The sequence below is a fragment of the Amblyomma maculatum genome, chromosome 5, assembly GCF_055883805.1.
Source record: "Amblyomma maculatum isolate TAMU_Amacu chromosome 5, ASM5588380v1, whole genome shotgun sequence".
Classification (NCBI taxonomy): domain Eukaryota; kingdom Metazoa; phylum Arthropoda; class Arachnida; order Ixodida; family Ixodidae; genus Amblyomma; species Amblyomma maculatum.
In genome coordinates this window covers 122,003,221-122,028,749 of record NC_139348.1, presented here as the reverse complement: position 1 = coordinate 122,028,749, position 25,529 = coordinate 122,003,221, and the positions used below count along the sequence as shown (strand labels likewise).

General features: G+C 49.5%; 1 protein-coding gene across 1 annotated transcript in view; it reads right to left on the bottom strand.

Moving 5' to 3' along the window:
• fng (Fringe glycosyltransferase) overlaps positions 1-25,529 on the bottom strand; it is a 94,114-nt gene that overhangs the window by 16,325 nt on the left and 52,260 nt on the right. Inside the window, exons 5-8 of the mRNA XM_084604220.1 lie at positions 24,429-24,582; positions 23,469-23,554; positions 4,997-5,067; positions 3,420-3,514 (exon numbers count right to left, since the gene is read on the bottom strand). Coding sequence (XP_084460346.1) covers positions 3,420-3,514; positions 4,997-5,067; positions 23,469-23,554; positions 24,429-24,582 — 406 coding nt within the window. The remainder of the gene's footprint in view (positions 1-3,419; positions 3,515-4,996; positions 5,068-23,468; positions 23,555-24,428; positions 24,583-25,529) is intronic.

Below are 25,529 nucleotides of genomic sequence, written 5' to 3'. Positions count from 1 at the left end.
GTAGTCAGCGGCCAGCCTAACATCTAACGCCCACATAGGACCGTTCGGAAACAAAAAAACAGCAATGCTTTATCCCTCTACAGAACAGGCGCATTAGCATTTTCCAGTTGCAATTAATGCGAGCGTCCAGCTGTAACGATCGAACTAATGTTAAGATGGCTCATTTTGTGGTACCCTGAGGTTAAAGCTGAAGCAAGGGTTACCTCGACTATACATAACGCCAGTTTATCAAACGATACCAGTTTATCAAACGATTTCTAATAGCACCGATTCGGCAAGAACACTCTCGAGGCTAATGGATCCAGGAAGGCGCTGCGCCGATTAACACGAGAAAGCTACGCTTCAAAGGCTTCGAGATAAGCGAGGCGTTCACCCGATAAAAAGAGAGGAAAAGAAAAACAATCTCGAACATATCTGCTCCGAGAGGCCAGTACAGGTGGGGAAAAGGGTCGGTTCTCCAAAGGCGGAAGACCGACGACAGGACATTCCAGGTGGCCGTTCATCGGCGAAGCCTCTTTATCAACAGGTTCCTATCTTTCTGCGCTGCTGCGCCTATACTTCGGGCGCCCGTTAAGAAGTATAAAAACAGCCGCCGCAGGCAGGTAGGCCTAGCCGGGTTTCGCGGCCGCTAATGACCGCCACCGCTGCTTTGGAGGTCCGCGGCAAGCAAAAGAAATAAGAGCGGAAGCGGCAGAAAGGACAGAGGACCGGTGCCGAGCCGGCCGCGGGCGCTGGTGTAGACCGGGCCGCGAAAATTTCCCACGCCGAAGCTCGTTGGCTGCTGCTGCTGCTGCTGCTTGAGCTATCGTCACTTCTCCCCGAAGGTGTAATTTCGTCCGGCGCCACTGTGTATAGGGAGAAGATCCTGCCGCGGCTGATATGAGACGAGGCGTGCTGAAACATCGAAGCCGCCTTATCAAAATACAAACACTGCCCCATCTTCCTTCGTTCATCATATTTGTAAAGCTTTTTGCCTCTAAGCTACCAATCGCCTTCCCCGGATCTTTATTTTTTCTTCAGTGAAAATGTCGCCAGAAAACTGCAAGACAGCCGCCAGCTTCCAGGGGATAACACCAGATGGCGCCAGGGTCGACACTCTGTGGACGCCAGCATGCATAGCATCATAGCATTTAGTTAGGGAGCCTACATGTTGCGTCGCGGTGTAGGCTTCCTGCATTTAGTATAATATATGGCGACACCTTCCGAGCGTTTTCGGCAGCAGAGAGAAAAACATTAAAAAATAAAGCACGGACAAAATAGGGGCGGGCCATAGGAAGGCCATAAAATGGACAGAAAACGTGCACTGAAAGCAGATGCAGCGATAAACGGTGGCGATAGCAAACGCACGGTCGCCGGAGGCGAGGGGACGTTGACATCGCGGTTTCGGGATCGACGACGTGGTGCGGTACCCTGGAGAGCAGGAAGAAAGACGAGACATTGCGGCTATTTACTTCCACCGCAAAAAGAGACGCAACGCCCGGGAGTGCATGGAGGTCACTGCATACGCTGTCGCTCGGAGCCGAGCCAAGAGGAACCGCTTCTCGCGAGCGTTTTTACGACGCTCGGAGCAGTGGTTCGACGTTAGGAAAAAAGAAGTGGAGTACATTGCACCGCTAGCTGGGTGGAAGAAGGGATCGAGATGAACGTATACGGCAAGACAGTGCACAACGTCCGGGAAGCAAATCTTGTCACGCTGAGCACAAACGTCTGTCGCGCCTCCTACAGAGCACCTTCATCTATCAGGAAAGTGACCGTCTCAATTGTACTGGAACTGTTACGCTCCGTGAAATGCATGGCGTTTTCTACATGCATTTCATCAGCAGAAAAATAAGATGCTTTGGCACTCTGGTAAAAACATGCGCCGCGGTGGTCCATGATGTCACGAGTGCAAAGTCTGACGACGCAGTTGGCAGCAAAGAAAGCCTGCCGTCTCGACTGTCCATGTTGTTAAAGTCATTATTACTACTAATACTTCCCCGATACCAGTATAGCTGCAACAAACCGGTTCGTGGTGTTTCCTGCTTCACAGAGAAATTGAAAACATTACAAAGTAATGCAAACGACTGTTGTACCTCTTGCCATCGGCCGCTGCCTCAAATTTAAGATCCAACAAGTTAACTGAGAAGCACGAAGTTACCGCCCGACGAGTCCACGAACGATCGTGTCGTAAAACAGAACGTTAGCATCAGACTCTCGGATCTAGTACTTTTCCCGCCTGGAAGTCAGCCGACGTCTATATCCTATGGCTGGGCTTCTTCGAAGACGACAGTAAGGAAGTGCAGCAGGCAGCGTCGAGAGTGAGACAGCCCACCCTCATTCGTCACTCTCCCGAACAGCCGCCGCTGACAAGAGCTGAGCGGCGATTCTTTCTTCGTCTATGCGAACATAGAGGAAGCGTGCGGACAATGGTGCGTGAAACACAGCGAAGAGGCGCACGGTCGAGAAAAACAAGATGTTCCAGATCACAATCGGGTCGTCACTTCACGAACGGTTCCCATAAATACACAGCGTATAGGCCCAGGCAGCGGAGTATATACACAATTACGGAGCTCCTCCCTGCCACTGTAAACAAAGAAACAAGAGAAACCGCTGCACAGCCTTGGGCGCCGAGGTCTCGGCGAAGACTATGCGGTTGAAGACGTGCGTTTGGAAGCCACAAACCGAATGCAAGTGCGTGCAGGACACGTCAAAAACACGAAAAAAAAATATCAATAATGACCTTCCTGACAGCAGACGAACGAATGTGCATTACAACGATCGGGAGGATCGTGAAGCAAGTGTGGAAGCATATAAGACGGTTTTTACTGCAGATTTCGTTTTGAATGGAACAGAAACATGGGTATCGGCGCACCAGGTCCCGAACAGTTATTCCTTGCCCTTTGGCGACAGCAAGAAGAGATAGCAATTGTATTCTTAATGCAACTAATGCAGCATGGCAGTGCTTTAAGCCAACGAAATGGTGAGGTACAGTAAGCATACATGATTGCTAAAAAAAAATCAGCTGCATCCCTTAGTTGAAAGTTCGGGGTGAGCACCGGTCACGGACATTGAATGTGACCTTGTTGAAAAGAACGTAAACTGTACGTTACAAAGAAAGAAAGAAAGAAAGAAAGAAAGAAAGAAAGAAGAAAGAAAGAAAGAAAGAAAGAAAAAAGAAAGAAAGAAAGAAAGAAAGAAAGAAAAGAAAGAAAGAAAGAAAGAAAGAAAGAAAGAAAGAAAGAAAGAAGAAAGAAAGAAAGAAAGAAAGAAAGAAAGAAGAAAGAAAGAAGAGAAAGAAAAGAAAGAAAGAAAGAATGTAATTTACAACAATTGAGTGTCTCTAAAATATTTTCCCAATTCAATGCCGAAGCAAAACTGTAAGAAAGGAAAAAGAAATAGCGCGCGTCACGAAGACCTAGTGGATGCGCAGCGCCACTGACCTGGTCGCTGAGACCCTCCTTCTTGAGGAACTTCATAGGTTCGAGTTGCGAGTGGAAGTTCTCCACCACGGTCAGGTTCTTCTTCAGCAGGTGCTCTGCACAGGAAGAGAGGTACGGCTCAGTGCGCGCCCGTTCCAGCCAAGCGGCAAAGACTACCAGGCAAGGCGCGCCGAAGTCAACCGTCCGTGAGGCTTAGCCGACCCACGGCGCGTGGCCTCAACACTTTCCGTGACGACCACGCGCGTTCACTCACTACACTCACTCACGTACGCTTTAAAGCGGTATAGAAAGGCTTCACTGAAGATCGGTGGAGCGCGTCAAGCGCGTACAGTTTCTTTTTGAGAATCAGAGCAGTGAGAGAGGAGCGCGATGAAAGGGCAAGTGCGTATAGCTCGCGACCTGGAAGCCATGCGTGTAATACGGAAACTAAAAGCACGCGAAAGCAGCCGCAATTTCATACTTGCCAAGAAGCCGTAGCGAATCATCGCGCGTGTGTAGCATATAGTGGTATAGTATTTTCATACTCGACACGAGGTCGTAACGTGTCAATGTGTGGTCACACGCGGTCAAGTGTGTGGCACCGCCGCACTCTTAAACAATAGAAAGCTCAGCGATCCGCCACCATGCATACCACTGCGCATGCCAGATCGCCTTGACGCCGATAGATGGCGTCACATGCTGGAAGTCGGTAGGACGCCTCGGTGCTCACACGCGCACGGTCGATGTTCACGGTGGCGGATTGCGGATCACGGTACATAACTGCTTAAAATGCCAAACGTTTATTTTGTGGAACTGGTGCTTCGGCATGTATATAAAAGCTTTGTTGTCATTCTTGTTGCAATCACAAGAAACTGGGTCAGCCTATTAACGGCGATTGGTTTGATGCGTGTTTACTATATCCGCTAATGCATAAGTAGAGCTCCGACTCCGATACGCTCGAACCATCATGTGCGCTTCTCCAACTCGATCTTCAGTTCATAAATACTGAAACTGGGATATCAATTACCCGCTCGAAGTTTGTCCGTTATTACTTGATACTTTGTGCAGTGCTTTGTGAGATATTAAACAACTTATAAATATTAAAGATATTAAGGCTTGAAATGGCCGGAATGTAGACAACATTAAATATTCTGTAAACACTTCAGTGCCCTTACGTGCGACAATGCGAAAGCATTTGCACCTACGTTTGGTTGTTTGATGGCCTGTTGCTGCGATGCTTACGTTTGTGGATGGGGCTTTGCCCCAAGACTGATTCAACTTCCCCTTAAGACAACTGTGCATTCACTAACCGCTTCTTTAGTCAGCTTCAAACGTCGTGGCGGAGCGGCAGTGTGCCTGTCCCGCACGTCGAAGGCCAGAGTTAGAATCCCGCATAGACAACCATTTTATTGTTACTCTATAATGAATTCAGCGCACACTTTTTGGTGACAGATCCTGGTAAAGGCATTCAAGAGGGAAGGTATACTTCCGACTTTAAAAAAAAATGAAAACATGTGAAACCGCGGCTTCTAAGATTCCAAAGCATAACTGTTTATGTGGTCACATTGAAGAAAGCCATAATGGAGGAGCAAGCTCACCTATAATGTAGCCCATGGTGACGTCATCGGGCAACCGGATGTGTTCGCCGATGCTGATGAACTTCCCCGCTCTGCAAAGAACAAGAACAAGATGTTCTGGTTAATCAAACCGGTCGTGATGGGGCGGCGAAAATGTTTTACTCTCTTTTACGTGCACGCTTCACCAACACAGGCTTTTCGCTAATCGAAACGTCATAAAGGACATTTACGCATGTTGCTTAATGGCCTCCGCCATTTTCGCTCCCTCTCTTCGCTATCCATCAAGTTACACAGAAGAAAAGAAATGCTCTCCAGTTGTATGAACACTGTTCCCAAAAACTTGCGCTGCTAGCGCAGCAGGTGCGTGTTACTCGAACCATCAAAACCAACAACTTGTGAGACGAAATAAAGGCGTACAGTGTGGTTAAACAACCCCATAGGGGCGCAAAAAGAAACAACGAAATGGCTGCCAGTTGAGTCGTTTCAACCGCCGCATGACTCATCCATATATCAGTGCTTCATTCTACATTTAAAAAAGATAAATGATGGTCTAGCAGATCCCTATAAAATCGAACTCAACCAATGCTCACACCGCAGTTATGAGCGAAAAACAAGCCCAGTTTTCAACTAGCACGAAGCTTTAATTATATACTATTCAGGTATTCTCAACTTAGACAATTTTTTCATGCAGTAATGTTGCTGCTGTACGATCAACTCGAGTATGAAGGGGAACAATCTGTTTATTCAAGTCGATAAGCTGTTCACCATTGTATAGAGGTGGGCGTTTTATTAATTAATTAATTCATTAATTTGTTTATTCAATACTGCGAACCTTGTACATGTCCAAACAGGGTGGGTTGCATGGCAAACAGAACAATAATAACAAAGTTAATAAAGTTCAAAGTGTGGCGAAAGGCAATAAAGAATCACAAAATAAGGAATCAAGTTGCCCTTGCAGCTTTCCGTGCTCCCTCACATGTGATTTACGAGAAATCAAATAAAAATTCGCAGGCAATATATGGATCGATCCGGCGGTAATGCTTGAGAATCGCCTGTTGCCAGTGCACATTTCGCTTCACATGCTTTCTGCTGCTATAGACATAAGCCAAGCATCTGTTGGTTGATGATTCGACCAACGACCATTGGCTGAAACGAGTCGCAAATTCATTGACGCGCTAGATCCCACGCACATTCGAACGCCACTGGTCCCACGTTCATGTGACATATACACCCACAAATTTAGGACAAATTCTGCGAATGACTTTTTTTTTTTTTTTTTCACGTAGGTACTGAAAAACTGCAAAATACAGTCAATATGTCTCCAAATTATTCGTTGGCAGACTTGTAGTTTTTTTTCGTTTTTTCTACCGTCTAAAACGTACCTTCTAATGGTGTCCTAAGGTATTCGAGTGCAGGAGAAACTTAAATTTGAAAGCGCCATTTGTATTAATGTGTTCAAAAAGGTATTTTACGTCTGCTATCAAAAGTATTTTAAAAGATAAGATTGCCCTTCTCTGTTTATTCATTCTGTTGTTTAATATGCGCTCTGCTTAAAAACTGCCCAGTTGTGTGTAAAGACGGAGCCAGTTAATAAAGCTAGCCTGACCACCGTGTAATTCTGATGCCGCTTCTATCCCGACTCCCCCCCTTTCCCACTTTCAGCGTGGCAACATCCAACTGAGAGAATGCAGTCGCCCCATCCCTACACACAGATCCTTCTAACGCGCACGGACTTAAAAAAAAATAATAAATAAAGATAAAAATAAACAATACTGACTGCTCCCTTTTAACGAACCTGTCTCCACGGCTACAGTGGTGCTAGAACGACTACTCTCCAACTCTATAGGTCTTTATTCTCTTATACGAGCAGTCAGGGTGTTTGAGACAAGCAGAAGAAAAACACGAGCTAACAGGCAATTCATTTCCTCCACACAGCAGCAGCATCCGTCCGGCCAGCATTAGCAGGCAGCGAGGAGCAATGCGGCGGCGGCCGCCAACGACGGTCCAATCCCCACCGCTCGAGGCTTCCTTCCTCCCAGGCACAGCGGAGGAGGATATCAAATTGGCCCCAGACACGTGACTCAGAGCCAGCCTGGCCCGCGGAACTTAATTCGCGGGCGTTGCGAGCACACCCGGGCGGATGTTCAATCGTCCGTGGGGGTTTACGGCACATCCGCACTATGTCGGAGAAACAACAAACCAATCGAGCACTTCCCCGTGTTGTCTTTTTAGGGCCGTCCCAATAATCACGAGCTGGGTTTATTTAACTGCCAGTCAATTTTTTCCCCCCCATGCTGCTTGGTAAGCGTTGGGTGAGTCGCGTGTGTCATATAGGCTTAAACGCGTCGTCGTTTCCGCTTCCGGTCAGCGGTGATCCAAAAACGAAGACGCCGTCCGATGGCGTCAACGAGGGTGGCCTTGCGCACTTCTCAATTGCGTCAATTCCAAGCCCTCGTTTGAGCGGATCAGCGAGTGGTTTTTAGTCCATCATGTGAGCCGAAAGGAGCCCACCAGAGTTTGCACAGCTTGTCTCCCGAAGTTATAGGCGTGTGGGCTTGGTCACCGTCATACGCTAACGCTTTTACCTCATTAGTGGTCAGGGTTCTTTCATTTGGCGGAATTCGGGGATCTTTGTGGTCAAATTCGCGTAGAACTCGGGTTGTATTTAGCACGAAAGCTAGAACATCAAGCTTTTCCGGGTAGTTCTTTTTTTTTTTTTTTTTTTCAACCGAAATAATTCTCAATCTCTGCGAGGCAAGATATGCTATAGTTCTTGCTTCCTATCATTCATCAACACTGTATGGAAATGGCAGCTTGCACCGAAAAACTGGTCTTAAAACCTGATAACTCTTTTTTTTTAAATTAACACCAATCATTTAAGATGTCATCACTTCCGCGTCTATGCTAGGCCAGCCTGCATTTGTACATTTCGAAAACATTCAACGGCACAGCAAACGTTCAAGCTTCCAACGACCTAGAGAATTAGTGTGACGTTATATACAGTTATGCCGCTATACAATGTCCTTACTTGGTGCCTGCTTTTTGGCCTCTATCTCGTGGTACGTAGATTATTTAAAGATTGGCTTAACTAAAGATTAAGGCACAAGCAGTGGATAAGAATCGCTACAAAAATGGCTTTAAAATAAACGAAAATTCGCTTGTGCTCAGAAATAATGATAATTTCTACAGTGGGCCTCCGCTCTCTGAAATGACAACTTTTTTCTGACAGCCCATTTTAGTCCACAAACCGAATTCAGCCGGATCTGCAAGTAATATCTACTGAAGGAGCGAGAACCAGGGTGAAACCGGGTTTTATCTGCCAGCTCCAGATATAAACCCTTCTCATGCCGGAAACACAGTGCGGTGACCTCCCCTGGATCGTGTGACGACGTATGGGTTAGTACGGGAGGTATATTCAAGTAAAGTTACGGGCGCCATTTTGTGGCGCAGAGCGCAGCATCTGCAATGCCTGCTGCCTTTGGCCACAGGCATGTCTTGCCTTCATGCGTTACAAAACGGACGCCACTGTGACGTAGGTGTACACTCTCCACGCTGAGCAAGAAACGCGTAAATTGCAAGGATAATGCAAGTGCTATAAGCGGAAAAATCGCGAAAATTATGACACCCGTAGACAGCGAATGCGCACTTATCTGAATAGCAACAAAAATACGTAAACCAACGTCCACTTCCCCCCGAAAAAAACAAAAATATATTCTGGGCCAAGTCTAGCAGCCAGGCAGTCCACCAATGTAGCTAAATAATAAACAACGTTCAGAGCGGCTGCCAAGTTCCATTTCGCTCCACTTCGAAATGGCCACAGCCTTTACTCCGTTCGAAAGGCGCGAAAAAGATCGTACAAACCATTAGAGCGAAACGGAGGACAGCATCGAGGACGAGAAGTGTGCGCGAGACAGCGAAAAAAGCCCAGGCGATATCGAAAAACAAGGCGACTCGCAAATTACACCACGCGTATAGAGACAACCGCGCTTTTTCTCTCTCTCGTTTTTTTTTTTTTTTTTCTCTCCCCTCATATCCCAATGCGAACAAAAAAACGTGGACGATTTTGTGCGCGATTACATCGGGTATGTGGGTCGCGCGCGAAGCCTTGTTTTTAATACGCTCGCTTTTTTTTTTTCACAATAACGGGGGGCCCCATGTCTCCTCCCCTCTCCCTGTCCTCCATCATGCCCACGACAGTGCTCGCGATCCAGATTCACGCGTAGATCTTTGGCGAGGCAGCGCGAGCGAAACTCTTGTCGCCGCTATCTTCGCGCTATACGCCACACCTGCGAAGTAGCTTATGTACAACGAGACAAGCGTGTCCAGACAAGTACTCAGAGCGCTCAAAGACAGCAGCTCACCTGCTCAAGAAAGCGGCACCCATCCCTCTCCTCCCCTTAAACTCCTTCGTGCAGAAAAGATAAAGACTGGAATCGCAGCAGTGCTGGGATTATACACAGCCAGATACTGGCTGCCCTGAATATAATCACCGGCTTTCTTTTTTTTTTTTTTTTTTTCTTCGCCGACAGCTGGCGCGGAGGTCCGTGTAGCGGTAGCAGCAGCAGCAGCAGCACGCGCCGCGCTGAGTCCTTCCCCAGACGCGCGACCGATCACGGCCGCAGACGCCGTCTCGGTCCATTTGACCGCTGCAGAAAGCAGCAGCCAATGTAAGTATCCGATATACAGGGGTGTGCCGGCCACTGCCGCCGTTATGCGGCCTCTATTCGTTCAACTGAAGCTGCGCATTTTGTTTTATAATCGTCCGGCGAAGGGAGCAGCTGGCAGACCGGAACAAATCTGGGGGCCCCTCCCCGATTGCTTCCTTCGTGCTATCGAATTAAAAAACAAAACAAAAAAAGAGATAAAAGCAGGGGGCTGCTCGAAGATAACTCCCCGTTAAGGCGGGTGCGTTCGGTGGCGCCCATGCTACACTGCTGCTGGCCGAGGACGACTAGTACTTGTCCCTTACAAGATGATAAGAAGCGCTGATAAGGCGAACAGAACTGGGGCAATCAATCTGCGCTTCAAGAAAGCAAGAGAATGATACCCGCGGCGTCTAATATATGGGAGGAACTAATCAAGGAATTGAACGAAAATAGAAATACGCAGCATAGATATACCGAGAAGAGGTCAATTAGACAACACCCAGCAGACTGCGAGCACATATAAATGCCAAACAACAACGAGACCAGGTGAGCCTGTGCTGCGCCCACATTTCTGTCTCTGTATTATTGCTGTTTTTTCTCCGGCCGCCCCGGTCATTATATACGTCGAACGTGGTCGGCCAGCTAGGAGACGGCGTCCTTCGAGGACGAATAGAGGGGGAAAATAAAAATAAGTAGCGAAGCAGCAGGGAATGTGTAAGAGAAAACCGAGCCAACGCCCATGCCGGCCAGAAGGGGGCGGCAGCGTGTACGTACATCACGCTACAGAACCGTTCGAACCTGCCTTCTTTTTGCCTCCCCATTCTACGTGCCGTTCACCGCAGCGGACCTGGTACGGCCGGCGACAGAATAAAATTTATTCTCCAAGTTGAAGCTTCATAATGAGCCATTCATTATCGTTACGCCTTGAACGGGTATGAAGTAAAATATAGAAAACGCCCGATGCGTGGCCACTGTGCAAGGCAGCTAGGTTTCATTAGCCTGCGTTTGATTTATTGTTTTATTTTTAATGTCAGCTTAAGACCGACGGCGCCAGTAGCAGAACAACTCGGAAGGTGGGTGCGGGGTAAACGTGAGACATAATTAAGGGATAGCATTACTAAGAAAGCAGTGTTAAATATAGAAAACAAAAAAAAAAAGAAAATCTTGCCGCAAAGGCATCGGCAATCTTCGTTCCTCTTCAACAGTCAGGATTTAAGCGGTAACCGCATGAAGCGACAACCTCTGGCGATCCGTCGCGCGCGCCTGTCGTTGCCGCTTGGTGCACACTGCACGGAGGGGCTCAGTGACAGAGAGCCGCGTTTTCAGAATTGCTCTGTTACCGCCGCCTCGTCGTTCGGTCAAGGGGAGCGCAATAACGCTAGATCCCGTTTCTAACACTAAACAACATGAAGTACGATGAAGCATTGATGAAATTTCTTGTAACGCATCGCACTTTAAAGGGTCGCAACGCAGCTGTGCGCGCTACTACACTGCGATGTCGGCTTGCACTGAAAGCAGTGGCTTTCTCCTGCTTCTTTCGAAAATTGACTAGCCACACTAGACTTTTGTTTTTTTTTCCTTTTTTTTATTTTACCAAGCTTTCACTCAAACATCTCGATGCGCTCGTATATACACGGATCAGACGAAGTGAGCGTCTGCCTGTTATTCGCCCAAACCGCACTAGAAAAACAAACTTCACGCGCAAAAAAAACAAACAAACATAAAAGCCAGAACGGAAGTTAAGCACCCCAGAGCCTTCTGCGATTGGCTGCCTCGCGAGCTGATTCCGGGCGACATGCGAAATTTTCTAACAACCCAGAAACAACAACAACAACTGAGCGACGAGCGGCAATGCTTTGGCGGCCCTCAGCCCCGGTCGCGCGGCGTGTCGCAACGAATTGTCGCCTCATGCGGTTAGCGCTCTACTGAACGCACGATACACGACCAGCTTTCAGTTTTCGCAATCCACGAAAGAGTGCGCAACAGACAGTGCGATTTCCATTTATTACTGTCGTTTTTCGAGGGTCACCGATGCATCTTCATTTTTTCTTTTTTTTTTTTCGTTTTTGCGCGTACTAGTAAAATGCGTCTTTCAGGGTACCGGTTCTTCAATTGCGCCATGATTCCACCCTGCCCAGCAGACATATCGCTTGTAGCTTTCCTCTGTAACATGAGATCCACGGGTAAATAAAAACATGACAGCCTTGTACGTCCCTTACGCTTCGACTTTTGTGCACCGCTCATTGTAAGCAACAAGAACCCCCCCCTCCCCCCGTCTCCATGCTTTACAAAGAAAACATCATGTTCGCATAACAGAGAGCCAGCGACACGCTAACCTGAGAATGAAGGATTGCAAGCTCGCGGAGCAGCGGGAAAGCCACAGGAAAGCGTGCGAATTGTCAAACCTCCATGAACAGCACAGTATTTTCGAAATGATGATGCGCCACATCGTGGTGGTGCTGTGGTTAAGGCGCTCGACCCCTGCGCTTAAGCATGTACGGAACCGAATACCGACCTTGGCGGCCGCTTTTCGATGGAGGCGAAAAAGCAAGGCGTCCGTGTAAAGAACCCCAGGTGCTTGAAAATTCCGCAGCCCTTCACTACGACGTCTCTCATAGCCCAGCTGAGTCGCTTCAGGACGTTAAACCCCACAAACCAACCAATCAATCAAATAATGAAGTTTAGGCCTGTTGGTCCATGCCTGACTCTTTCGAGTCCCTGCAAGGCAACGAGCTAAAACGGTTTTAGCTTCTTGCGCCGAAGCGAGGATGAAAAACATGGATGACCTAGCAGGCCCGCACTTTCAGTGGACAGAAATCCGAGCAGGTTCGTGACCGGCGTCGAGACCCAAATTGCGCAGCAATAAACGACGCAATCAACTATTCATTCTCGTGTTTACATGCTTCGTCTCGCCCCTGCGCTGTTTACGTGTCGGTTGTTACCGAATGTTACTCACCTTGTTACTCACCTATGGGGCTGAAACGTGGAGGCTAACCAAGAGAGTTCTACTTAAGTTGAGGACAACTCAGAGGGCTATGGAACGAGACATGGTAGGGGTAACATTAAGAGATAGGAAGCGTGCAGATTGGGTCAGAGAAATAACTCAGGTTACCGACATTATAGCGGAAATTAAGAAGAAGAAATGGACATGGGCAGGACATGTAGTGCGAAGAGAGGATAACCGATGGCCGCTTAGGGTAACAAACTGGATTCTAAGGGAAGGAAATCGTAGCAGGGGGCGGCAGAAAGTTAGGTGGGCGGATGAGGTTAAGAAGTTCGCAGGGGTCAAGCGGATGCAGCTAACACAGAACAGGGTTAAGTGGAGAAATATGGGAGAGGCCTTCGCCCTGTAATGGGTATAGTCAGGCTGATGATGATGATGTTACCGAATTCCAATACTTATGGAAGCATTACAGTTTACACGGCCGCATATTCAACTTCTTGGTATGACTAAACCATGCAAACTTCAGCTGTGCCCAACGCAGAAGACATTGGCATAGCTTGAAGAGCTTTACGAGTGAAATCTTGGGAGAAACAACAAACTCGAACATTCCTGCCAAGCGGCGCATTGTTCGCTAACGAACACCGACCGGAGCAGAGACAGCCCGATACGACACTGTCGTACAAAAAAAAAAAAAAAAAAAAAAAAAAATAGAGAAAAAAAATGAGAGACCGGAAAAGTTGAAAGGGAAGGCCGACAGCCACACGGACGGACCGCAGCTGCTCCCACGGTCACTCAAGAACCATTGTTTTAGAAGTTCACCGACGCGACTGCGTCACATATCTGGTGGGTGTCGTTGACTCGCGGCATGCTTTGACGTTTAGGACCGGCGGGAAGCATAAAAAGACGAAGGAGCGACTCGAACAACAGGCGATAGGGAGGGGGGAGAGGGGGGGGGGGGGTCCAAAAGCGAGTACCTCGACGAACCTTCAGCGGTTCGACATATCGCTGTGGCATGTATCGGAGCAGAGGAGCTCGCTTTTTCCCACGTCGTGATGACGCCACCGCCGAAAAAACACGCTTAGCGGCAGTCACCCTCTTGTATGCATGTTGCGTACTTTGTTTCCGATCACGAACTTCAGCTGCCTCCATGCCGCCGCTGACGACCTGCGCCTGTTGTGACGGACGTGAGGCCGTGTCTTTTTACAACCGCCCGCGGTGCGTCCAAACTGAAGGAACCACAGAGAGCGCGCGCACATACCGAGGCCGTTTTCACTGGCGGCGAGGCACGGCCTACTCCTTCTCTTCCTCGAGCACACATACAAGAACGAACGCACCTTTACAGCGTTACAGCTCGGCAGGATCCCCGGCACGCAGCGGTAGGAGCAGCACTTTTACTGCTGTCGTAACTCGTGCGCATGATGCACGAAACCCCATCTTCTCCCCCCTCCTGATCCTCCTTTCCAGCCGTTCTCTTCTCTCGCCTACAGTTTCCCCGCCCTTGAAGCAGCCGAGACAAAACAACAACAGAGGCACGAGACGGCAGGGAAGGGGGGGGGGGGGGGGGGGGGGGGAGACGCACCGCCGCATCTGAAAGTCAAATGATCTCGCCGCCGCACAATGTCGTCCACCGCCAGTACTAGAAACTGCCACCAAACACCCATGCCCGTCCCGCATGCCCGCAGCCGTCACAGCTAGAGATAGGATATCCAACGAAGCTATAGAAGCAAAATGGTCGCTCGTTCTCTCTCTCTCTCGAGTGGTTATCGTCGTCGGCGAGAGCACAGACGAGCCTGTCGGATGAACCTCCGTGCAGCCGCTTCGTTTCATTTGGACGCAATCGCCGGTCCCATCTAGACGGCTAGTGCACCGCTCGTCACTCCTTTGACAAGAGGGACTCCCGCCGCGAGACGCCGCCACCTCTCCGGCGGCCATCTTTGTGCTGAACGCCGCTGCAGCGGCTACCGTTCTGACGAGCTTTGCGTCGCCTTTCGGCCCTTTTTATTTTAGCATTGTGGCAGTCGTTCAGGTACCACTCAAGTGCCTAGCTTCCGTGCGGTTTTGGCGCTATCTAGTCGCACGTTTTGTAACTATACTTATTCTAGAACGTTTCTTTTCATCCTCCTTTCTCCCTTCGCCTTTCTGTCCTTCCCGGACATAGTTCCGTGACCAGAGGTGCCTTCCGCTATCGGACCATCAATCTCCGTTCCCTTCGTTTCTTAACGCGATAGAGGGCGTTTTTAGTACGCTGATACCAACAGGAGCTATTCTGAAGACGCCACATTGAACGAGGACTCGTTCTTTTGCTCTCAGTGCTGATAGTTTATTACTCTGTGGCAGCATTAGCTGGCGCGACCGTCCATCGCGATTTACTGAGCGCTACTGTGAGCGTTACTGCCGAACGTCGTTCGCCCCACTGCGCACACACACATCGCATTGATTCTAATATAGTGGGACGTTTCAGTTCCCGCCCCGTGAGCTCTTCAGCTGACGTACTGGAAATGCATACGCCACGTCACAAAGTCAGAAGCTAATAGCACCAGTAAAACGCTCATTGTGGTCTGGATATCCGGATGTGCGGGGTATACGGCGGAGAAAACGCAAGGTGTTCAACAGGCTTCATGCGAGCCCGCTGTTAAGCGCGAGAGCAACTTTGCGGCCCTGAAATTTAAGAACACGCCGTTATATCTCCAGAGCGCTCCAAGTTTTTGCACTACTACTAAAGAGAGAGTAGTTGCATCGTTGCTACGTCGCAGTTGTTTTTTCTGGAAGCAAGAGCTGTTCGATGCATTTATGTAAAAAAATGCGCGGCGAGATATCTCACCAACTCTGACATAACGTTGCTCTCTAAAAGTATCTCTGCAAAAACTGGAAGTGAGACAGCACCCCCTCGGGTCTATAATCCAGCAAAATTTGGGATCTAACGCCCCTACAAGAGCCACCCCTCCTCTCCCATCCCATTTGCAATGTATGCAACTCAGCGGCAAGGCAGCTGCAGTCACGGAAGGTCGCAGCTTTTGTGAAGCACAAGATCGTCGACAACAGACACCGATTTCGCAACCCCGGGTTCTTTAGGGAATGTGAAACTGACAGATAACGCACGAGGCATATATTATTAGGCCGCCATTCGGATGGGGGAAAAATTGCTCCTGTCTCATTCAGCTCTCTAGCTCAATTCAACCACGGCCCGGGAACTCACGATGGCACGGCCAGACAGAAGCAGTCACGGATATGCTCCCGAGATAGACAAGACGCTGCCTGCAAGCGAGTATAGGAAGCATGCTTTGTTGTCGGCTAAACCTCACTGCCGAGATCGCCACAAAGGAGCCCAGAAGTGCACCACGAGTAGCAGTGATCCAGAGTGTCTTCTTTTCTCTGCCCCAACTCTCTCTCTTGACCCCTCGACAAGGCGGCAATGATGAAGACCTCTTGTCAGACCTGGAGCGGCTCGTCTCTTTCTCCTGACAGCGTCAAAATGAAGGCCTCTCTCGGGCAGGTTGTTGTTGGCGTCGCGCGATGGGAGTAATTTTCTCTCTTCTCGAAGCCGCCGTGGGAAATCAGCCCCGCCATGGCGCGGAACACTTGTCCGGAGGTGTCGGTTTCCAGAGATTGGATCCTGCGGGTCGCTAGTATACACACACAAACACACTACAGGTGGGTCGAGAATGGGGCGGTCCCCGTCCTTTGTTCGTTCATCCCCTACCGGCTACTGGCGTTGTACTTTTGAACAAGCGATTTTCGAAAACAGGGAGACAGGGCGGTGTGAGGCAGCAGACGCGAAAAATGTGGAGTGCCGGTACAAGTGTTTGCTGAGACACGGTCTGTCCTTAGAGCTTCGCTCCAGGTAAAATGGATCGATGCTTGACGTCTCTGTAGCCGCGACGTCGAGGACAAAGCGGCCGCACCAGTAGTTCAGGAGCCAATTCTTATTTCAGATACAGAGACGCTCTGAGGGAAAAAAATAACGGTTCGCGAAGAACCCGCTACAAAGTGGAGAATAGAGAGATTTAGCATACCGTGATGCGCGATCCGCCACCGTGAAACTCTACCGCTCGTGGGCGGGGCGTTCAAGCTGATTGGTTCCGATGCGCCAGGTCAATGTGCCGACATCAAGTATGTGGCGCCATCTATCGGCATCAAAGTGATCTGGGCATGCGCAATGGAACGCGCGGTGGCGGTCCACGGTAGCGGATCGCGGATCACGGTGTGCTAAATCTCGAGAGAGATTTAGCACACCGCGATCCGCCACCGCGCATTCCACTGCGCATGCCCAGATTCATTTGATGCCGATAGATGGCGCCACATACTTGATGTCGGCGCACAGACCTGCCGCATCGGAACTAATCAGCATGCGCGCCCCGCCCACGAGCGGTAGAGGGTCACGGTGGCGGATCGCGGATCACGGTATGCTAAATATATCTAATATGCTGACGCTTCGATGTTGTCGCGTTGAATGAAGCCACAACCGCACGCAGTGCTCGCTTCTGGGTGATGCCGCACTGTCTCCCCGGCGAGCTTGCAGTCGTCTCCCGGTTTTCGCAAAACAGGAAACCACGTTTGGTCGTCATTGTCACGTCTGACGACGCAACCGCGCAGTGACGAGCTACGCCGTAAACGCTGCCACTGCGGAGCCGACGTGCGTGTACCGGTCGACAAGCTCAACTCGAGAAGCGACCGATTATACTGTTCGATTCTCAGGTGATGACGTCGTCGCATATAAAAACTGCTTCGCCTACAGAACGCCCGAAACAAGCGCGATCGTGCGCTCGCAAACAAGACGACGCATGGCCGTTTCTACATTTCTTCATTTTTTTTAAACGACCACAAAAAAGACGTCAGCCGGTCTACCAACGCATACATTACATATTTTTAGCGTCATGCAGTTCTCTTCTTTACAAGAGAATAAAAAAAAAAACAGTAGCTAAGGACACTGCACATAGTAGGTTGCTTCCTGCGATTCCGCCGTCCTAGAATTGCTAAACCCGCTTGCTGCTCTGCATAAGGCCGAGAGAGAAACACGCACGTACGGCAAAGCACCGCCCAGCTCTGCTTGGAAGACCACGTAAGCCGTGGCTCCCAACCGGGCATGTCCCATCTTGTGGGATGCAGACGACATAAAGAAGACGAGAGACCGTCGCAGGGCTGAAGCGAACCCAGCTCCGGCGCAGGACCGAGGAATTCCTCGGGCAGCGGTGCATGGTAGTAGTGCACGCATTCCGAACACTCGCTCTCTTCTCCTCCAACCCCACCACTCCCATCCCGACCCGTCACGCTCGTCTTTTACGACTGCTCTACAGCCAACGGCAGCAAGCGGCACGGACGTCCAAACTCCCGACCGAAGCAAGCGAGCACGTGCATTCGGCAAAGGCCAGCCGTGCCAAGGCAGAGGATATGCACGCGAAGAGCCGACTGCAGCACCCTCTATTACAGAGCGTACCACAGCGCACCTGGGTTCTTCCTTCGTCTTCCATGAAGAGCTCTCATGGTTGGCGCACGGCAACATTTCGTGCTCGCCTGCCTGCCCACTTGCCTTTTCGGCTACGCACGTGTGTTTGCCTTGCGCGTGCTTTGATCTGTTTTCATTATGTTTATTTTTTAAGCAGCGCGCCGGCGGACTCGGGACGGTGCATCGCGTGAGCACCGAGCCGGAACGCCACGGCCAAAGTGAAACGGGCTCACGCTGCGTGCACTGGAGGTCTGGCGCACCGCATGCTGACATGCACGCACGCACGAAAGTGCACGCAAGATATGCGCTAACTAACCTCCTCCTCATGCTGATGTCTTCTACCATTTACGTTTGCTTTCATTTTTTTTTTTCACTTTCACTGCTTTAAGGTGGTTTGAGATGCAAAAGTCGCTCTTTCCCTTTCATTTTGGACTGGGAGGACACACTTAAGTGCTTGCGTGACCTTCAACTTGAGGTAGAGCAAAATAGCTCTTTATTTTGGCCACGCCTTCGTATCTTTATACTACCAGAAAATAGTAGAAAAAAATGGCGTCGAGGTAACCGTTGAGCGTGCTGGGCACTACATAATGCAGAGCAACTAAAAAAAAAAAAATGTACAGTATCCTCCCTTCCGTTTGCATGGAAGAAATTACGGCTGCCTGCTCTAACGTCGCACGCGAAAACGCTGTTCCGAGAAACAGCGCCCGGAAAGAAGCAAAGGAGCAAAGCGGGCGACGTTCGCCGTATTTTCCTTTCGCATAACGCTGAATATACATTTACCGACCAAAAATTCCTCCATCCACGTCCCCCCAGTGGGCGTGAACGTAACAGCGCGCAAAAACGCTGCCCGATGTCGCTTTGGTGAATGCAGGCGACTGGAAAGGAATTTTAGCATGTGTGCCAGGATATTATCTGTGGTGGAGATAAAATAACCGACTCGTATCAGGAACCATAAGTTTGCAAGGCACGCTTCTGAATCCCCGCCGGGGTGGCGCAGTGGTTACGGCGCTCGACTACTGTTCCCAAGGATGCGGGATTGAATCCCGGCCTAGGCGGCCGCCTTTCGAAGCGGGCGAAAAGCAAGGCGCTCGTGTGCTGTGCGAGTGCACGTTAAAGAACCCCAGGTGGTCGAAATTTTCGGAGTCCTCTACTACGGCGTCTCTCATAGCCTGAGTCGCTTTGGGACGTTAAACCCCGCAAACCAACCACGCTTCTGGAGGCGAGAATTTTTACGCCGGCGACCGGAAAGTTTTTAAACGGTATAAACTGCGTCCATGCATGGCGGCCGAAAGCTTCTCGTCGGAAAACAAAGCTTAGCTTTTTGCCAGCTTATCGAAAGCTAATAAGCTTGCAGGCATCATCAAAAGTACCGGAGGCGTATGAAAATAGCACCGCTGGTTCCGAAGTCACCGAGGATTGCAACACCTGACGTTGGAACTCGAACAGAAGCGCGGTGACCTTCGGATAGCAGATGGCTTTTCTAGAGTGGTTCAAAATGCGCAATGAATCAATAAATAAGGGGCAAAGATAGACGCTCCTCCTGACGTAATCTACGTGGCAGGGCGATCGAAAACCGATTATGAAAACATCGCGCGGGCAAAGCCACAGCAGCGGCGTTTTCGGCTATCCAAGGTATAGGGGGCAAACGGTGGTTGCGGGGATTTCCCCTCTAACACACCGCTACATACGAGATTAGAGACGGGTGCCCGCGAATGAACATTTGCGGACGGCCCAATAGCAAAACGAAAGAAAAAAGAAAACATAAAGCGTGGCAGTTCGGGACCCGCAATGCACCTTCTACCTTTATGTGGGGCAGGCTGCCCCACAGAAAGAACAGCGGCCCCGAAAGGGACGGCAGGTGGTGCTAATGGTGGAAGCCCCCCTCCGCCACTGGCAGCGGCATTGGGGCACCGTTGTTTGTCGCCTTCCTCTAACCCCCCATTGCCCGCTTCCCCGACCAGTCTCTGCCTAGGATGCCGGTGGATGCATGCCTTCCCTTGGTCTGTGCCGCAATGTTTTCCTCCCAACCCCCACCCCCTCAAAGCCAGACAGTCGGCCCCTTTTGAGCTATGGCACAGAGGTTTCTTTTGAGGGGGCCTTGTCCACCACCCACCATTACGGTGGTGCGCATGCGTGCCCGAAGAGCGGCAGCTGCTCCAAGGGCGCTGACCCGAATTCGTTTGTTGCGCCTGTGTGTTGCCCTCAGGGACGCGAGGTGCGCTCTTCAACAGCAGTAGCTGCTTGCGTGATTTCGCATCGGCAGACTCGTGCCCCTTGTATACGCTGGCCCGATCGCTTGGTTGCGTGGGGCAGTGGCTCGGAGCGTGCGGTGAGATGCAACGAAACAGAAAGAGGAAAATAGAAAAATGCACTTCGTAAAGGGCCTCGGAGTGTTCCTTTATGACACGTTGGTCACACTGCGCTGGGGGGCGGGGGGGGGGGCGGTTGGCGATGATGGCCAGAATAAGTGATTGGTTACTGGTATAACTAAACATTAGTAGCGTGAAAATAAGGTCCGCGTACAAAGCTACCCCACGCATCCGCATGACTTGGCTACAATCAATGGAAAATTTTTAAAAACTAGAAAATGGCCTTTCACAATGCTGCTTGATATGAAAGTGCTGCTGGCTGCCGCCACCGCAACTAAACGCTTAACACAATAAACGACTTCGCGTAACTATACATACCTCTTCGTTGGCAACGCAGTTTTTATAAGTAATAAAGTGAAACAAGCGGCTTATGGAGTAAGGGTGAAGGTGTGGACTGATGTGCACCAGTGTTCATAAGTATTTTTTGTTGCGAGAGCTATACATTGGCCGCAGTCTCGCCATTTCGCCGTGTCTGTCCGAAAAGCGTGTCTGTCCAAGAAGAAGAAAGAGAAGAAAAGGAAGAGGAAAAAGAAAAGAAAAAGGATAACCAGAAAAGTAGAAGGAAAAGAAGAAGAGGAAGAAGAGAATGGTCAGCGACGAGAGGCAAGGGGTGCTCATATGTGAAGTGACTCCCCTAATGGCATAAATAAAGCTGAAAGCAAAGGGTAAACTACTATGTGCAAAAGCCAACCTTTCTTTTCTTTCCCTTTTTTTTTCAAGCCAAACCTAAGTGTAGCCATGCAGATAGCTCTCGCGTAACTCCAGGTTTAACCACAAGCTATAATACAGCTTTTTTTTTTTTTCCTGCAATCTTTAGGCAGCAGTTGGCAACAAAGCGCTGTCGAGTGCCCCTTAATCTATCACAACGGCACTGCTACGTCAGTACGCGCGCGTGTTTGGTGGGACGAGAAAGTAAAATTCAGCGGCATCCACGACTCACGAGCGCTCGGCATTCTCCTGCCTGTACAACTTCACCGGGTCACCGCAGCGCCGCGGGACAGTGGGCCGTACAAGAAACGGAGCATGCCGACGGTATATATACATGCAGAGACAGGTCCGCTGCTCCCGTGCGGGCGAAGCACAAAGAGAACAAGTGGCAGACGCTCGCAGACCACCTGCTCCCTTCCTCATTTCACATGACCCTCCCCCCATACCCGACGTGGCAATGTTTATTATCCTTGCTGCTTTTTCTTGTTATCCACGTTTGTGTACGCTTTCTCTTTTCTTTTTTTTTTTTTTTCCATGGAGAGAATGGCTGCCATCCCGACGACGGAATGCATGCGAAGTGGATGGATGTGCGCGGTTGTGTGAGCAGCTGGGCCCGGTGAGGACACTGCCCGCCGCGCTTTGCGCACACTTCAGGTTAGAACGACTCCCGTTTTTCGGGGAGAGAGAGAGAGAAAAACACTTTATTTCGGGGCAGTTCGTTCTGTGAATGAAATACAAACAGTGAAAGCTTAGAGGAAGTCTTACATTCGACTAATCTTGTCCATACCGCTTTGAAACTGGAAGACGTCGGAAAAGGAAATTTCGTACCGCCCATTTCACCCGCGTTGCAGCTCAATACGTTCAAGGCGTTCGCACGCAGCATTTATGTATTATCCCAGGTGAAAATTTGTTACTGGGAATCTGCTGGTTTGTACTGGGACCATAAAGAAACCTGCTGGTTTTTACTGGTTCCTACTGGAACCATTAGGAAGCCTACTGGTCTTCTACTGGAACCATTAAGAATTCTTAATGGTTTTCTGCTGGCCTTACTGGTTCCAGCAGGGCTGCCTAATGGTTTTGCCCTGGACCGGTGCTCCGAGCTATATGTCCAGCCATGGTAAGCACAATGGGGGTGATACAAACATGTAAATAGACGATGGTGGTTCAAGAACGAAATGGACTGTGTAAAAGTGAGAAAATGGGCTATAATGGTAGAGATATCAAAATTAGTTAACACGGTATTAATGCACGAAATGAGTAGCGACGGCGAGTTTAAGAAATTACAACTGTCACTTATGGTTGAATTCCAGGTTTCTGCGACCGACAACACCCTCGATCCACCTGGACGTGAGGCGACCCGAAAATGACACGCCTCTATCTAGAACAGCCTGCTTGCCATATCGCATGACGGACGACGATAACCTCGCATAGACATTGCTCTTTCGACGCTTTCACGTTCGCTATATTGGATCACCCATTGTCATGTCGTCGGTCAAATACAGGCGCAGAGATTCGAAGATCGATAGTCCAAAATGAAGCGACGCATCTTATGGAGATTAACGATTGTGACGGCCGACGACTGACGGCTGCGAAGGTGAGGAATGCGTGTGGCTGCGAAGTTATTAATTTTGCGCACATCATACCTGTACATTTGCCATTATCAAATAATAACTAATACACATCGACTACATCATGGTCGCATGCCGCCTGTATGTTGGGCGACTGGGCTCTGTGCGTCTAGAATGCATTTTTTTTTTCGCGAGTCACCGCTCGCGTGACAAATTAAACTTTTCGACCGCATGAGTATACAAGATGAGAATGTGAATGTATGAGGACAGATAAAGGTTTCTTAATTTTAATCAAAAGCGTCATTAAGAAGTTAAAACCACGAAATGATAAGACATTCCACTTGATTGGCCGCGCTTCGCACATTCCTTCTTTCGACGGCACTTATACTGCTTCAAACCAACTATAACTAGCTGAACCCGTGTTACTATTCCACTGTGCGCGTAAAGTGAGACCAGCAACGGGTAAAACTATCAAAATGTTCCCAAAAAAGGATTTGTGCACGCCAAAGAATGCACAATGCTCCACCATGTGGCAAATATCAGGCGCTATACCGGATGCAGAGAGCGCTCAGGCGATCGACATTTGCGCACCGAGAAAAAGCAAACAGGGCATGGCCTTTCGATATGACCACAGGAATTGTACACGAATTGTGCATAACACCCGTTGTGCTTAATTTAGTGAATAGTACATCCACTTTTTCCGAAACACGCCGCAACAAAACAAGTTGGAGCTACACTTTATGAAACACAGGTTTTGCAGGCCGCACTGCGTCCCGCAGAATGCGTACGGTAAGGAAAGGTATAGACACACTCACCCAGCCAGGGGCAGCATCTTGAGTGCCAGCGAACGGCTGATGCAGAACCCGGCACCCCCCGTGGCGAACCAGAATGAGATCTTCCTCTGCATGAATGGAGACGCGAGCGCAGAACATGAAGAAAAACATATACACGCAAGACATTTTCTCTCAAGACTCACTGCAACAAAATCGGTACTAATGTGACTTTTTGCACTCCCCATCATGCCCTCCTGTGGGTATGAATATGACCGGCGCCAGCGTTACATGGCCATAGTCAACAGTCTCTCGTTGAAACACTTCGAGCAACTGCAGAATCCGAATAGCAGAAATGCAAAAGCAATGTTGGCTGCTGTTCAGTATAGTCCTTGGAGTGTCATGACTACTGACTTACAGAAGTAATAGGAGTCCACAGACATACACATTAGACCTCCGTTCTGAGTCGCTCATGATAAGTGATTGACTCGTGGCTAAACTACAATGACTCACATGACATGATTAGTCATTACATGACATTTATATACCACTTTTCATTGCATACGTCTTTTCAAAGGAACATGCAGCAACTAGCCCCCCCAGCAAGCATTATTCATTACATACATATTCATGACTATACCAGTCTCATCTTAATGTGACATTATATCACATGTTACATTTTTTTTTCCATTTTTTTTTCTCCCACTTTTAATAATAAATAATTGGTTCACAGAAGGAGAAAGGCGCAGTATCTGTCACACTTGTTTCTGTGGACAGCTGAACCGCGCCGCAAGGGAAGAGAGGAAGGTGGGTGTGAAAGGGTAAATAGAGAAAGAGGAGCCGTAGTGGAGGGCTACGGAGTAATTTCGAAAACCTGGGGATCTTTAATGTGCGCTGACATCGCACATCACTTTCTGGTTCCACGTTTTGCGGACAGGTTTTCTTTAACATAGCAAAGTAAGGCTTCCGCCTTAATAAACGGCTCGAGCGAAGGAAACACAGTACCTGCGGCCTGCTGCTGTCCCTTGCGAGTATCTCGAGGGGCTGCCGGATGGACGGCTTGCCCAGGTACCAGTCCTCCCGAGGGTCGTACTCCTGCAGTAGCCGTACCAGCCGAGGAACGTTCACGTAGTTGTCGTCGTCGAAGTGGCACATCCACCTGCGCACAATACGTACACGGTATAACTAGCCATCCTACACGAAGACATCACCCCCGTCTATGCAGATTGCAAGTCGACAAGTGTTTACTTTTCTAACCGCTAACGATGTGTGCCTGTACTTGCTAAGAAATAATATCATGTACGACAATGTACAGCACCACAGTTGTGCACAGCCACTAATTTCTGACTCCAAATCTGCGATTCTAAATTATGCCAACGGCTATATATCTCGCACCGCTGCTCGCATATTACGCTTCTGGCAGCCCCGGCATACCATAAGCCTCATTTGGACGCCAGCACATGCCGGCCCCCCTGGCAACGAAGAGGTTAATTCCCTAGCCCGAGGTCTTACATTCCGGGCTAGTAAAACGGAGCCCTCTCTACAGGCCGGGGAGCGCCTTGTCTCTTTCCGTGATATTCTCTTGTACTACCGGGACGAACGAAGGGAATATACACCCCCAGCCCCCTCTCTCACCACAGCGCAGTCCGTACACTGGCGAAGTTTGCAGTGCAGACTCGGACTGCTCCATACCCTACAATACTATACATGCTCGATATTCAGACCAGTTTTCCTCATCATGCAGACTCTGCGCCAAACCAGGACACTTCATGCACATCCTTCTTACATGCCCCACCTTTCCTCATCCCCATCACCGAACTTAGCAGAGTCCTACTGGGAGTCTCTCATGAAGAGCACTTCAAGTCAAGGACAACGGAAGATCACTTCCAGTGCTATGAGAAGGATTGCTCTTCAAAGACTTTCTTTTACTTTATAAGGGTGTCTCCCACATAGTAAGGGAGCACCCAAGTGCCATGCAGGGGGCTTCGCCCCCACAGTTTGTTCAATGGCAATGAAATGTTTCTACCACCACTCAACGCGCCGCTCGCCTTCGATCGTTCTGGAGTGGACCAGAGCCGGAACTCAAACCGACGAGAACGCAGAAGA